The following is a 16396-nucleotide window of genomic DNA, read 5'->3' on the forward strand; positions in this document are numbered from 1 at the left end:
TTATTTTACTCATTAATCTTTCTTGTGCTTCTCTTTTTGTGCAGCTGCTAGTGCCTTTGATGTATATACTATATGTGGTTCAAATCATAAGTTCTTGAAGTCTATTTATTTAAAAAAGTACACTCTTCAAGTACATCATCTTCAAGGCAGCCCTCAGGGGGGGGATCAGAAATCATTGTTCAGTGCACATATTAAGTTTCGCAGCGTGTGATTGGTCTAGGCTGTGCTCACGTCGTCAGCCGTGGGGCACGACTACGTTTTTGTTGATGTGAAAATGACTACTCGCTCCAGTCAATCATTTTGAAACTGAGCACGTTGTCTGCTAGGAGCAGAACGTAACAAGTGGTGGCCAGTTCAGGCAGTCACGCATTCGCTATGAGACCGGCTTCGCGTGGCATGTCGATTGGATTGGATCCAAACAGTAACTGCAGCTATGGAATGGTACGTTCAGATGCAATCCATAGTCTAATTTGAGAAAATGGTGCTTGCAATAGGAGCTTCAGTTGTTGCATTGGCGTTGCTTAAGGAGGAAGCAGAGTGGTTGGAGGTGTAAAATGTGTTTGAAGAGGTGGCAGAGAAGGAATGCTGGTGTCACTTTCATTTCTCGAATTGAACACTGCATTGAACAGCTCCCTCTGATGTGTCGAGACCTGGGGGCCCAGTCAGACATTGTAGTGCAACGACACATTGCTGTTTCCTCTTGCTGCCATCTCTCGTGCGTGGCGCCAGCCTTGCTCTCCCTTTGTCCTGCAAAGCCGGATCATGCCTTCTCACCTTTCTCTTACCCAATTCCTCTGTGCAGCGCTGTTGTGGTGACTCTCGCAGCTATCGTCCATTCCACCCTCACCATCCCTTCCCCCCTCACCATCCCTTCCCCCACTGTCGTGGTACTGCTGTGGTACTGCTGCAGTACTAGCGGTGGGCGCTACTTGCCGCCTTGTGCATGATTCACGGCTCTCCATTCCTCTGTCTTCACGTTGCGTGGCTGTACAGCTCTCAGTGAAAACACCTGTGTGCTTAGATTTAGGTGCACGTTAAAGAACCCCAGGTGGTCGAAATTTCCGGAGTCCTCCACTACGGCGTGCCTCATAATCAGAAAGTGGTTTTGGCACGTAAAACCCCAAATATTATTATTATTGTACAGCTCTCAGCCATGTCTCTCGCTTCCCCATTTGCGGGGCGCGTTCCTCAGTGGCACTTGTCGCCTCTGGCAGTGCTTGCTCTTGGCTGTCCTCCCGCCTCGACTCTTGCCCTTTACTTCCCCTTACCTGGCGCAGTGCCGTTGCGGTGATTCGAAAGAGAGTTATAGCATTTCGCCCCCTTATTTCTGCTTCCCACCCCAACCTTGTGCAGCCACATTGAGACCTGTCTGTGAGTGAATGAGTGTGTGACCTCTACTCAATACCCCTGTTCTCCACCTGTCTCCTCATCCCACCTCAGAAAAAACATTAAATAATGGCTAATCCCCCCCCCCCCTTCTCCGCGGTGGTTACCCACTATGACATGGTGCGTCGCCGGAGCGCCGGCTCGATAGCAGCAGATCGCAGTGTGTGCTGCCCAATCTGAACCACAGAACCGCCTCCGTTCGGCACTGCATGTTCTGTATGCAGTTGCTTGTTGTTGAAATAAGGCAGCAGCTGCGCTCAAAGGTTGCATTACCAAGAAGTGTAATCATCGGCCAATCTGTTTATGTCAATGATCATGCGAGCCGCAAAGGAGCCACAACACAATTTTGTACGGATGGAACAGAAGGCCTTTCAAAACTACTGAAACTTGTTGTCTGGTGCTATATTGATAGTGGAGCTGCCATATAGCAGTGTAGCATTAGCAGTGTATTATGCACTATTGGATACAGAACAGTATGTTACCTAGAATGTCTTTTTTTTTCTTTTTTTTTTTGTAACATGCATTTTGGTGTTACACAGGGTTCTTCATTCTTGTACCGTAGAGTATTCATTACACGAATACTACATGTTCGAAGGGTGTTGCACACACTGGATGTTTTCTTTTTTCTTATATCTTCCAAGAGATAAGTAATGTTCCTTAAATGATTGAGCTTCTCTGAGTAGTCAGCTTCACCGTATTCATCTTGAAGGGAGACTGCAATATGTGCACAAAGCTCACAAAGCTCACAAAGCAAGCTTTTCAAACTGCATATCATTGTGAATTGGCTCTGATCTATGATCTTTGTGCCATAGGTTACTACATCTACATCAAGGTTCAACATGGCACGTGGGAAGAACATCAGGTTCCTGCTCACCAGACAACACACACCTTTCAAGATCTTCTCTGTGGAACAAATTACCAGTTTTATGTGGCATCATTCAACAAGATGGGCAAGAGTGACCCCAGTGAAGTGATGTCAGCGAAGACTCAGGGAGGACGTAAGTTAGCACTCTGCTTCTTACATTTTTCTTTTTTTTTTCATAACATTAGATCTCGGTTTCATTCTGCATTGCATTGCTAAAGAAATAGTGTTTTACAAGTGACAACATTTTCTCCTATTTAGGGTCCTGATGCTGGTATACTAAGCGAAAAGGGCCGAGTCCCGCTGCTCTGCTAATGAAGAAATGTTGTGTATTACCAGGTCTTGCACAATCTTTCTCACATACCATTTAGTGCAAACTGCTACAACATCAGGTGCCCCAGTTGATTAATTAATGGCCAACCAACATGTTGAAGCCTGGACAGACCACACTGGGTGATGGAGACAGCTGCTTCACTTGCAGATAAATTTTATTGATGAATTAGCAAATTTTATGCATGTACTATCATCTGCTTGTGTCACACAGAATCAGACCAAGCTAAAGATAGTAAAAAATTATCTAATAAAAAATGTGTTATATTATAAAGACAGCCTAGGGTTGGAGATGTCGGCCTGACAATTTTGCCAAGTTCAATGTCTCAAAGTAGCTCACAGGCTATGAGAGGTGCCATAGAAGTTAGTCTGTAATAATTTCGGCCACCAGAGGTGCTTTTACATGAACCTAAGGCACGATGCATGAGCATTTTTACATTTCAACTTCAATTCCTGGCTGTTTCAGCCAGGAATTGAACCCATGACTTCGTGCTCAGCTGCAGAATGCCCACTGGCAACCATAGCCATTGCGGCTCTCTATAAAACTCAAGAGAATGACAGAACAGACATCTAGATGTAAGATACTCACTTACCTTGATGTACTATAGGCGTGAAATGAAATGTTAACACGGTGCGTGTGGCCAAAGCATAACTGAATGCATAGTGCATGCTGTCTTTGACTTTTATTTTCTTGCTTTCAAATAAAAGAGAACCAGAAAAGAAAACAAAATATCATACTTTTGGGGGAGCATCATTGCACAGTGCAGTCTAACCGGATGCATGCACGTGTCCGTGGTGATGACTCGATGGCATGCATTTTACTGTCAGTTATGCTTTCAGCACGTGCTCCGCCACTCACATTTTATTTAACGCTGATAATACAGTACATTTAGGCATCTACCCGTGTGTCTTGGATATTTCTTGCTGGGGAATCACGTAGGTCATGCCTACTGGGCCTACTGCATAGAGTGGCATGCAAGTGCAGTGAAAACCATGTTCAACTAAACTTACGGAATTGGTTGTGTAAATGTGCATCTGTGAAGCTATTTTTACATGCCAGCGACCATCTTTTTTCTGTCTTTTTCATTTCTGGTATAGCCAGCTTGTCATGAAACGAGATGGTAATGCAGTGAATGCTTTGGCTACCAAATATCATGCATGTCGGGTGGCCATCTGTACCAATTAATTTTGCCCCACACACAGCAAACTGCTGCTGTTGTGCTCATTATACAATTGTCTACAGTATTAAATGCTAAAGAAATCATAATAAGTAAATTTGATTCACTATGTAGAGTAGCACTTTTCAGTTCAGAACCCTATAAACTGTCGCAGATACAATTTTTGTGAAAAAATTTGGCAGAACCCATCTCACGATTACTGTCGACAGTAATGCATTAGCATTCACTAAGTGAAGCGCATTGTTCGCACGTGGCTTCCGAGACAAAAAGCGTGGTGCACCGGTACCTTTGAACACTGAGTATTGTTTTTCGCTTCACGCCACACTCAGTGACACTCAATGACCCAAGTTGGTGAAGGTTCATTGAAGAGCGGCACATTTGTGGTGTAGCCTGCTATTGTATCGGTTTGCTATCTTTGAGCAACTGTTGTGACGTGGGTTCGATTCCACACAGCACTGGAGAAATATATAGGATCTTTTTCGTCATTGTAGTGCGGCACATTCCCAGTTACCCACAGGTTGGCGTGAGACATTCATTCAAAAGCGGCACTCACCTACTCGCACGTACCCAGGGACCCAAGTTGGCATCGAAGGGGTTTACTGAAGACCAGCGCAGACCGAGTGGCACATGCTCAGTTCTCAAAGTCGGCATCAAAAAGTTTCTTTGAACAGCAGTACGTACCTATACAGTCAATCATCTAGTGACCCTTGTCAGTGTGAAAGGTTCGTTGAAGAGTGACATGCACGCACACATTGCCACATCCTCAGTAATATGTGGCAATGTGTACATCCATGTCACTCTTCAACGAACCTCTTTCACACTGACATGGGTCACTAGATGGTTGACTGTATAGGCACGTACTGCTGTTCAAAGAAACTTTTTGATGCCGACTTTGAGAACTGAGCACGTGCCACTCGGTCTGCGCTGGTCTTCAGTAAACCTCTTTGATGCCAACTTCGGCCTCTGGGTATGTGTGAGTAAGTGAGTGCTGCTTTTCAATGAATGCCTTTAGATCACCTGTCAGCCTCAAGAGTTTATGAAGGAGTGCGCTTACCTAGATCAATTAATCACAGGGAACCCTGATCATGAGAAGGAAATTCATAGAAGAATAAAAATGGGTTGGATCGCATACAGCAGACATTGTCAGCTCCTGACTGGAAGCTTACCATCGTCATTGAAAATGAAGGTGTACAATCAGTGCATATAACCAGCACTGACATATGGGGCAGAGACTTGGAGACTGACAAAGAAGCTTGAGAACAAGTTAACGATTGCACAAAGAGCGATGGAATGAAGATTTCTATGCATAACGTTAAGAGACAGAACGACAGTGGTTTGGATCAGAGAGCAAATGGGTGTAGCCGATATTCTAACTGGCATTAAGAGAAAGAATGGAGCTGGACAGGTCATGTAATGCGCCGGTTAAATAACCGTTGGACCATTGGGGTTACAGAATGGGTACCAAGAGAAGGGAAACGCAGTCGAGGATGACAGAAGACAAGGTGAAGCGATGAAATGAGGAAATTCGTGGGTACTAGTTGGGATCGGTTGGCACAGGACAGGGATAAATGGAGATCGCAGGGAGAGGCCTTCGTTCTACAGTGGACATAAAACAGGCTGATGATGATGATGATACATGTACACATTGCCACATAATGATTGAAGAGTGACATACATGTACACATTGCTACAAAATTAGTGATTGAAGAGTGGCATGCTTGTACACATTGCCACGTACTCAGTCACCCAAATTGGTCCGATGGTTGGTTTCGAACCCCTGTTATCTCAGCACAGCAGCCCAATGCGCTCTCTATTTGACCATGGACCACTCAGTGACCCAGGTAGGTAGGAAAATGGTTACATACAATCATAGGTAGGTAGGTAGGGAAGTAGGTGGGTGGGTGGTTTTATACACGTATATACATATGTAGGTAACCCCCCAAAGTGCGTCAGTTACCGTAAGAATGTTAACACATTAAATGCTTGAAACACAAGCATGTGTAGAGGAGAATCGCTCATTTAACATTCCCACCTGTTGTCATATTGCTTCCTTTTTTTTGCACTGCATACTTCGCATGGCCATGATGAATTTTGTTTGCCAGGGTTCCACAGAATATGACATGGGAACTGTGCCCACTGCACTGCTCCAAAGGGCAGACGTGCCGAAATGTGTGTTCCTGCTTCAAGTATAAACAGAAAGTAAAAACTCAAATCACGCTGATGTGGACATATAGTGCCATCTTATGAAAACAATTCTAAACTTGTATAGCATATCCTGGCTGTTGTGCCATCAACGAATAGCTTTGTAAACCAAGAGCACTTGTAACTCTGTGAACTACCACCTTTGGCAATATGGCCTCTGTTATTGTTCCCAGCTTTGGAAGCTAATGGGCTCAACCTTGATATAGTGAACTCAGAGATGGCGAATTATCAGGTACAAAGAACTAAATCAGAAATGTGCCGTGCCGGTAACAGCATTCAGCAAATATATGGTTAAAATGAATATCAAAAGGTATTTTCCTGTTGGATGAAATTTTGTTATAGCAAGGTTTAGAAGTATTATTTATTTTTACTTGAAGCTTCCTGTCCTAGAAAGTCGCTATGCATTTGACTGCTATTTGCTTGTACAAAAGATGTCATTGTACTGGTTGTGGCCTTTCCGACCAGCGTTTTCTCAGCATTGAGTTTGATAATGCAAAGTCAATACAAATGCAAATTATTATAGTAAAACCACAGTGATTTCACAAGCATTTATCATGTAAGAATACCATATTATGTTGCAGTCATAATGAGAAGCTCTTATATAAACCTATCCTGCAGCTTTTTTTTTTTTATGGTAAACCAATCCAATAGGGGATGTTCGTAGTGGTACAAGCTCAGTTGAATTCCTGCTTGTGGATGCCTTTCTTTTCAGAATCCTCATTGAGAATAGTGAAATGGCAAACAGTGTGGGATAGAGGATTTGCCTTCATCTTCAGGAAACAGAAGCATGAAAAAAATATGGCTAGAGACAGTGTGCTGACTGGAAATGCTTTGCTCTGTTTTGACATTATGTACAACAAACTACCCTAACAGTAATACTTAGTCAGTCTTTTTATTTGTGCTCGGTGCATAAATTTCACAGGCTCAAAGTTTGCGTTTGCGGAGAAGCATATGACATAGAGATTCAAAGAAGACAGATGCGCACAGTAAAATAGACTTGATGTGATCAACAGTGGTCGAACAAGAAATGTTTCTGGAGCCATCATTTTGTCGACGAGGGGCCTTGTCTATGCATAGGTTGGCATATTGACTCACGAGTACACTGTCTCATTCTTGCTGCACACTCAAGTCACAGGCATGAGATAGAGCATTAGTAAGTTACGAGGGGTACAAGTGGATGTGAGTACCACTGGGAGGGAGTGCCAGTCAACATCAGCATGAAAGAAAGTCAGTAACGGTGAGTTTCCGTGGACATAGTATCAGCTTGGGTGACTGCATGCGAGTGTGAGCAGACGTGAGCATGTGTGTGTGAGTGAATTCTGATGAGTGGGAGTTGGTATGAGCATGAGTGGATGTGTATGAGTGTGAATTGAAGCGGCTATGAACACGAGTGTGTGTTGGTCAGCCTGAGTTGGAATTTGAGTGAATGCTGATGAGCATGAGTGAACATGAGTGTGGGCTAGTACATAGATTGCGAATATATTGGTTTGTCAGTATAAGTGAGTATCCACTTATCTTGCTGACCTATGTGTGTATGTCAGGGCCAAGATGAAGACAGGGCCCTTTGTCGAAATGTTGGCTCCAGAGACATCTCTTCTTCAACAACTGTTGATCCTGTGGCATAGAGGGCATTCTAGTGTGAACTACTATACTTGTTGCAGTGAATAAATTAAACTAACCCTAAAGCTTGCTTACTCAAAATGATTTTTGACCATCACATGCTTGCTGGCAGTGCCAATCATATGCTTTCTTTAAAAGTCGTGCAGATTCGTGCCGAATGCAATTTCTGACTGGCCTGCATGCAATAGAGCCTAGAAAAAGGACTTTCTGCACCTGTAGTTGAACTGGGAATTAGGTTATATACTAGCATATTACCTTTCGATTTTGATGCTAGTGTTCTGTTAGCTAAACCATAAGCCAGTGCCAGTGTGCGCTTGCTTGTGTTGGCGTTTTGTTGTTTTCTGTGGCATCCACCATACTTCAGTGTACGCATTGTAATTCCTTTGATCTTTTATGGCACCTGCAGCACCAGTGGCACCCAAGCGTGATGCCGTGCTCAGCGTGAATGGTGCGACGCTAACAGTGCACCTGAGCAGCTGGAGTGCGGCGGGCTGCCCCATCCAGTCTTTCACAGTGCAGTACCGGATCCAGGATGTGGGCGAGGAGGACTGGGTGCTTGTGTCTGACTCGATTCCAGCCGAGCAAAAAGTGCTTGTGGTGCCCGACCTCGTGCCCGGGAAGTGGTACATTCTACGTTTAGCGAGCCACAGCGAGGCAGGAACAACCGAACACGACTATACCTTCAGCACTTTCACCAGAACTGGAGGTAACGTATACAGTCGGGTGATGTGGGTGAGACAGACCTCAGAACAGTTAACAGCAATTGTTAGTTTCAGCTCATGATTGCACGCCATTATTTGCAACTATAAGATCTGCATGCTGCTTTCTGAACTGTTCTGCCTGCATCAGTGGACAACGACCGTAAAATAAAACTGTGTTTTATTTTATGAACAGTTTCAAGCCATGTACACACATAGTGATGCACTTGCAAATGGTATAGCACAGAAATAAAGGACCCAGGATGGGTATGCGCTATCAATTATAATATACTTTGCCTTAGGTGAGCTCTGTAGTGCCAAATATTCTTAGCTGAACAGTTTAGGGTCTTTGTTTTGTCTTTGTTTTAGGTTAACCTGAATTTGTACTAAGGTGAACATGTCTGTAAGCTCCCTTTAGGTTGGGTTTAACTGGTGAACATAGACGAGATCTTGAACATTAATGTGCCTTAACATGCAGGTATGCGAGTGCACCAACATAGAAATAATGTTTGATTCCAATAAACTTATGCAGTGCGCTGTTTGAGTAAATAATGAAGCATTAAGAAATGATGAAATTGGAATAGAATATTGTTATCATGGACTCATTCTCTTGTAGCTCCTTTTCTAGGGAAGCCCAGGAGTAGCATGTGAAGCTGCCATTTAGTATTTACAAAAGGAATCATTGATCAGCTCTTTTTTCTTTTGCATCAGAAAGCTATTACTATCAGCTTGGGTTTAAGAGAACAAACGGGGAGAAAATTAGTCTGTGTTATTGTACCTAGGTGCCAGTGGTGGAGGAAAGCAATCATGCTAAGACTCATGCACTGTGAAATGGCAAGACATGCTTCCTGTTCTTGCTTAAGCAGTTCTGGCAAACATGATTCGCTAGACCAGTAAATGATTTTTACTATTTTTACTGTGGACAGACACAAGAAAGTAATTCAACATGGCAACATAATAAATTAATCGCGTGTTTGTTTTCCACCTGAGTGGGCATGTTGATTGCCATATTTGCATTTCTTATTTGCAACGCCACCTGTAGTCACAGCATTGCTAGAGTTCTGTGTGAGGTGAGCATAGTGTTCACCTTGTCCAGGAGATTTGGGCCAGCACTCAGCCCTCATGAAAAAGACTGATTTTTTTTGCCTCTCTAAAGAAATAAAAAAAATATGCAATATTATTGCCACTTTGGATAACAACAAAAGTATCTGTATGATCACCTCACATCTACTGGTTAATATCCTTCGCATAGTGCCACACTCTTCATTTGCTCTGCCTTTAGTGACTTTTCTTGGTGTTATGTCATGTATACATTATGCATTGCCTGCTTCTATACACATAGAATTAAACTTTCCTTCGTGCTTGTTCTCCATGTATTTCATGCTATTTTAGCCCAGTCTTATTTGTTTACCTGCTCAACATTGCTTTATCTCCAGTTTTACCACAGTTTGTCATTTTCACAAAGGTCTTTTCACATTGGCAGAATGAAAAGCAAACATCCTGGCAACTTCGAGGCTCAATCCAACCTCTCTGAGCATCAGCATGCCAGCGCTATGACAGCAGTTTTGTTAGTAAAATTGGAGGAGCTCTATATTGAAGCCCAGTGCCACGTTATTGCCTCTGTTGCCGAATAGTAGTGTGCTCTACGGCAGGCAATTAAGCAAGCCCTGGTTAAATTAAATTGGCAATTCATTGTATGAATGAAGAACTACACTTATTGGACCTATAACAGCACAATGAATTCAGTGTAGATCAGAAATGAATTAGGTAGTTCAACACTTTCACGTTCAGTCTCAGTTGTCACCTGAAGTCAAGTTGATCAGAACTAGCTTATCGCTTATGCACAATTCAGTGATTCTCAATACGGCTCATTTGTGAGGTCAAAGAAAATACATTTGGAGAAGGCAAGTAATAGCACATTCTATACAGTCGACTTCCCTTAATTAAACCTTGACGGGACCGACAAAATTTATCGAATTATCTGGCATGTGGAATCAAACAAGGTGCAGAGAAAACACAATACGCCGTCAATTCATTTGGTAGTCCAAGAATATACATGTGTTTGATGCATTAACTGCTCCCTGAGCTCCACTGAGACAGACGCTGCTACCAAAGACATCGCTATTAGGGTTACCATAGGGGTCAGGCGCATGCCTGCTGACTGATCAAGTTCAAATTATCCTGCTAAGGCCGGTTTTAGGATTAAAATAACAAAAGTTTAGGTCTTTAGAAATGCAGGGGCAATGGTCGGGACCTGTGGTGGGGATCAAATTAGCTGAAAAATTGAATTAACTGGAGTTAAATTATTGAAGGTCTACTGTAGTATTTTTGTTGCATTCTCCAGAAGGAGATTTCTGAAGCGCAGAGTGTCTTGTCACACTTTCACATATTCTTCATTTGATTTCAGACCTGATGTAGTTTTACTGCTCTAATTATTGCAGCTAGCATTCCTCCCTTGAACAGCCTGGAGGGACGGAAGCCAGCATTTTACAAGAGTGTCAGCATCATGGTGCCACTCTTGTGTGTCTTGGCTGTCATTGTACTCATCGTGGCTGTACTAGCATTCATCATACCACGGAGACGAAGGCAGGCAGTGCCTAACCACTTCATCGGTAACTGCAAGCTCCCTTCTGCACGCACTCACTGAGAACTGTTACGGTAATGAGTTTTAACCGAGTGGCTGTTTCAGGGATCATTTATGGGCCGAGAAATGGAGATGGTTTATAGCATTTTAGCATATCAGAGACATAGCATAGATATATATATATGTAAGAATATACCAATAGATGTACCCCCAAGAATCCCCTATACTGATTTTTCAGAAAGGAAGCTTCATTGTTAAAAAAAAAATCATTTTTTTATGCATCTTTCTCCATTTTGCATATGTATGCAGAATTAGTATTCTCAACAAATGCTGCCATGTTTTGAGTTAACCCGCCGTGCTTGCTCAGTGGCTATGGTGTTGGGCTGGTGTGCATGAGGTCACGGGATCGAATCCCAGCCACGGCGGCAGCATTTCGATGGGGGCAAAATGCGAAAACACCCGTGTGCTTAGATTTAGGTGCACGTTAAAGAACCCCAGGTGGTCGAAATTTCCGGAGTCCTCCACTACGGTGTGCCTCATAATCAGAAAGTGGTTTTGGCACGTAAAACCCCATAATTGCTGTTTTGAGTTGTTGGTTAATTGAGCACCGTGATGCCTACTGCTAGCATCCTTGTAAGCTCATTTGTTAGAACAAGTGCTCAGGGGAAATGCAGCGGTACCAGGTTCAGTTACCGTGCCAAGATAAATTTTTCTTCACTTGCAAAGATTGTGCTTCAATTAATAGTACAGTAGAACCTCATTCATACATGTTGGAAACAAAACACAAGAAGAAACATACTAACAAGAAAATCAGCAATTCGAGGTCACTAAACAATTTGACAGGCTCAACTGTACTAGTTGATATCTATGTAAAATGAAGTGTTGCGCAATTCATTTCAGCACGATTGCAGCACTTTCGGGGCTTGAATGGCCCGAGACATGCATTGCCGTTTTTGCAGCTTTGGAAAGCTTATATTTATGCTCCTTGAATTCTGCATAGGTCAGCAGCTTTTCCAAGCAGGGAATTTTCGCCAGTTTTGATGTGCCCACTCATCGTGAATCGTTGCGGCAGGAGTCATCGATGCACATCAAGCAGTTGGGGCTTGAGCAACCCAAGACTCGCGTCATGTTGCTATTTTTCTATGGCATAGTGTTTTACAATGGCTGCAAGAAACCGAAATGAAATTGAGTCAGTGGGTGACGGCAGCATGCGATGCTTACAATGTCACCAAAGTGAAACACGATTCACACTTCATGCCATCTGCAGCAGGGAATGGCAGCACGTTTGGGTTATCGCGTATTAAACGTGTGCAATACGCTTCTACTAAGCTCTATGCCCTACATGCTGTGTAAGTTGTAGGTAAAGATGCTTATCGCAGTAGGTTTGGTGGTGATAGCTATGAACGTGACGTGTAACGACCCGGGAGGATATTTGCTGATACTGGAATAGGAAATGCGTGCGTGCCAGTATTTTCATGTGAGGTGGGCAGGCGAGTATTGCAGGAAAGCTGCTGTGGAGGGTAAATACTGCTTTCGATTTTGCACGCCTTGTGCGTTTTCCTTTTTAAACCTGACCTAGCTAATGGATAACATATCATGCAATTGCTGTTTGGCAATGTACTTAGCATCGGTGCCAAAATATCTTATTATTATCTTATTATTATATTATCTTATCTTGTTTTCCGGAAACATGTGAACTATTAAAAAATAAAGCATAACTGTTGGAGTCATTTTTTCTATTCTCGAATGCAAAGTTGGGGCCGGGAAAGTCGTATGTAACGGGATCATATCAACAAGGCTCTACTGTAAATTGGCTTCACTTAAAGCTTCAAGTTTTACTTTCATGATCTCATCTGTGGCTGTTCGTCATAAAACACAGTCACTTATTGCTATTACTTTGTTGTCCCTATAAATTCATTCTTCTTTTCTGACTCTCCTTCTTAGATGCATGCTCTGAAGACAAGAACCTGGAGGCAATGAGCCTGTCCATCCTGAAGCAGACCGGGAGCAGCCTGGAGAGTGCCAGCCCCAATAAGGAGCAGCTCTACTATCCCTCACCCTACGCCATGGGTCAGGTACAGGCACTTGGCAAGCAAGGGGGTGGCTGTACAGACGGGGAGGCAGCAGCAGCACAGACGCTTAAGAGAACGAGGCGGGAGCACATCTACGAAGTACCTTACCCAAGATGGGTACGTTTTCGAGATTCCCTAATGTGGCCAAAACGCATGGCTTCAGAAGTTAAGCATAAGTAACACAAACATAGGAACAACGAAAAGGACAACACTCTTGGGTTCATGTGTTAATTTATGCCTAACCTTTCAAACCATTAATTCTTGTCAATGTGATCAGCTTTTTGTCTTTCTAACAGTCAAACTGCCTTTTACTGGTCGTTGTGCACTACAATTGGCATTAGGTGGGGTTTAATTCATGTTCGATTCAGTTTACTGAAGTCAAGTTTGTTATTACAAGCAAAATTATTGAAATTGCGTGTGGATCCAGAGATATAGGCTGGCTGGTCAGGATCCATTGAATAAATATCAGTACATTCTGAATGTTAAATACGTATCATGTGGCTATAGTTATTAAGACAGCTTAGAAAAAGGAGTAGGGTGCTCACAGCCATGCTTGCACTGTGTCCTGCTGATATTGTAGTCTAGCTGACTTTTGCTAAGATGATCTGTCATTATTTATTAGGTTTACCTTGACAAAGATTCTTCGTTTTTACTTTTTAGCTGATTAGCAGCTCAGCAAATAAAGCTCTGCACCTACTCGTTGGGCCAGTAATTTAACTGTCAAGCTGAAATTATGATTATACAATTAGCGAAAGGGAGGAACAATCCGTACCACTGGTAGATTTAGGAGAGGAGCTGCCTTTACTTCTCCTGTTTCAGAGGCAGACATTCTGCCAATGAAGCCATAAGCTCATCAGCACCAACATGTGTTTAGAGGAGCCACTGTTGCTTGGTAATATTTGGCACATGTCCAGAACGGATAAGCCCCCACAATTAAACAGAAGCACGAAGCACAATGAAACCTTCAGTGAATTCAATAGTACTTAATGAGAGAGATAGCTAGGATGATGTACAATAGAAAAGAAATAATGCAGATCCCACAAACTGTGGGACGGGGCAACTGGATATAAGAAAGGAGGACAACTATACCAGTTTAACATGCATTATATATTAATGATATAAAAAGCAGTGCTTCGTGCATCCATCTTCTAAGTACAGGACGCAATTTACAGAGGACAGTGATGATATAAGGAGGAGAATTCCATGCAACCCTACTTTGAACACAGGATGCAGTGTCCTTTTATTTTGTTGTGTTTGGCATTCATCTGCACACAAATTGCTGGCTCTGTGAAGGTTGTCATCGTTCCCTTGTGGGTAGTCCAAACCCTCAATACAAAGGGACCCTGTATTGAGGGAGCAGCAGGCTGCGAAACCTTTTGACGTGTTGGATGGCCTAATGCTGCCATCACGCAGGCTGTATCAGCACACGTTTAACCTCGCCACTTTAAAGTTAACTCAGCCAATTTGCTTTTAGCGGTAGTCACTGCTTTTGCACTGCGCAAATTGTTGGCCACACAAACACACACCACTCACTCACGAAAAGGCATTAGTGGCTAATACTTTTGATATAGACCAGCAAAAGACACTTTGCTTAACATTCCATTGCAGCACATCTAGCTGCTGAGATTCAAAGAGGTCCTAGCTTTCTGTGCAGTTTTCATGCATGCTGTTTAGCGAGGAAACATTTGAATCCAAAAATGTGTACAGACAGTGCTTGACATCCTAGAATCTTATTTGACTTAGCATATCTGAGCTGCCCCTAACATATGCGTTTGTACTAAAGTATGCTTGTATTTTATTTGTCATGCGGTACATGCATATTTAGTAGTATACAGTAGACTTCTGTTGATTTGACTCTGGTTAATTAGATGTTTCGCTTAATTCGGTCCCAGCAAGAGGTCCCAGCCAAGATTTAACAAGATGCAGGAAAATGCTGAAACAGACCATTAATTCATTTGGTGGTACTATTTGCCCAATCCTAACACGCTGCCTAATCAAAAGTGCACCCACTTTCTGTGTGTCCAAAGGCGAAAGCTGATATAGAAATAATATCGAAGCTACTAAACAGAGTAGAAATCTAACGCCCAACCATTTGCTTAGCAAGAAAAATGGTCAAGGGTAACGGGGTGTCTACCAACTGGGAAAACTGGGAATTCTCAGGGGTTTTCAATAGTCTGTAAATACTCAGGGAAATCTCAGGGAATTCGTGCTTCTATCAGGGAAAATGAGCTGTAATTTTATTGAAAGGGAATGAAAGTTGCGCTAATAGAGTAATAATAGAGTAATAGAAAGGGATCATAACAAATCGTCTTTGACGCCCTGTCGTCGGCTGGAGGAGTTGCCAGTGTTCATTCAGTGCCAGATTTTCTGGACGCCCGATTTTTGGGACATGCCCGATAATTCGGACGGCTTCGCGGCACTACCACGTACCCCATAGAGTCTATTTATAGAAACGTCTGAAATTTCGGACGTGAGAACTCTTCGCTGGCCGATTTTTCTGACCTTTTGCCATGACCGCAGGTCCGAAACGGCATTAATCAAAGCCACTTCCACCGCCGTTTTGATTATCTCGCCACTTTGAACCGGTGCTCTCGCACGCAAATCTGCTAGCAGCCGTGGCCACCACTGCGGCAACGCAATGCCTCGCTGCTTCAACGTTCGCTATTAAGCTTCTTGTGGCATGTTTTTGATTGAAAGAATTCGCCGCTGCCTGCAATTGCACCGACTCCACTTTGTAATCCTCACGATTGGCTGTGAAGCTCGGAAAGAACAGCGCGTTGCATAATGCGAGTTCCTGAAAGTCAGTTTCATGTGATGCGGTGATGCGTATGCAAAGCATTGCGGTGAACCTTCACACGTGTAAGGAGGGGCAATTGTCACTGGACACAGTATGTATTTCTTAATTATAGACGCATGCACACGCCATCTCCTGTCACATTACGAGCACCGATATGCCTAATAAGTGTAAGGGCAGGCCTTCAGAACTTTTTTTCGGACATGCCTGTGCGATTTGAGCCCTTAAGGGCAGTAAAAAAACATGCATTCATTTGTGTTCGGACGTTATTACAGCCCTTAGGGAGTCCGAAAAATCGTACGCTGACTCTACAGCTGACCAAGAGGATGCTTAAAATAGTCCGTGGGGCGAATGCGCGGCAGAACGAGGGCGAGAATGGAGGGGACTGATGCATTGCGGAAGGAACAGGAAAGGAAGTGCGCCGCCATTTCTTTGAAGGGGCTTGAGCTCAAAAAACAAAGTGTTCGCTGATGCCAAGATGCAGGTGTCCCTCACCCAAACTAAAATAAACTCTTTAAAGGAGGGAAATGCAAGACTGCTGCGTTGTGCGTGGGCTGGGAGTGTGTCAGGACAGTTGAGGTTGACTATCCAGCTGCTGAGAGAGAATCTCACTTGTGACAAAGTTCAGGCCTCATACCAATGAGCTTGCTATCAGTTGATAGAAATAACT

At 43.3% G+C, this 16396-nt stretch overlaps 1 protein-coding gene across 2 annotated transcripts in view; it reads left to right on the top strand.

Moving 5' to 3' along the window:
* The window catches only part of LOC142579398 (cell adhesion molecule Dscam1-like), a 377301-nt gene that overhangs the window by 339679 nt on the left and 21226 nt on the right, over positions 1-16396 (top strand). For both annotated transcript variants that reach the window (XM_075689534.1, XM_075689535.1), the window contains exons 21-24: positions 2199-2384; positions 7985-8284; positions 10718-10888; positions 12805-13049. In XM_075689534.1, the coding sequence (XP_075545649.1) occupies positions 2199-2384; positions 7985-8284; positions 10718-10888; positions 12805-13049 (902 nt within the window). The remainder of the gene's footprint in view (positions 1-2198; positions 2385-7984; positions 8285-10717; positions 10889-12804; positions 13050-16396) is intronic.

Source organism: Dermacentor variabilis, chromosome 4 (genome assembly GCF_050947875.1).
Source record: "Dermacentor variabilis isolate Ectoservices chromosome 4, ASM5094787v1, whole genome shotgun sequence".
NCBI lineage: Eukaryota > Metazoa > Arthropoda > Arachnida > Ixodida > Ixodidae > Dermacentor > Dermacentor variabilis.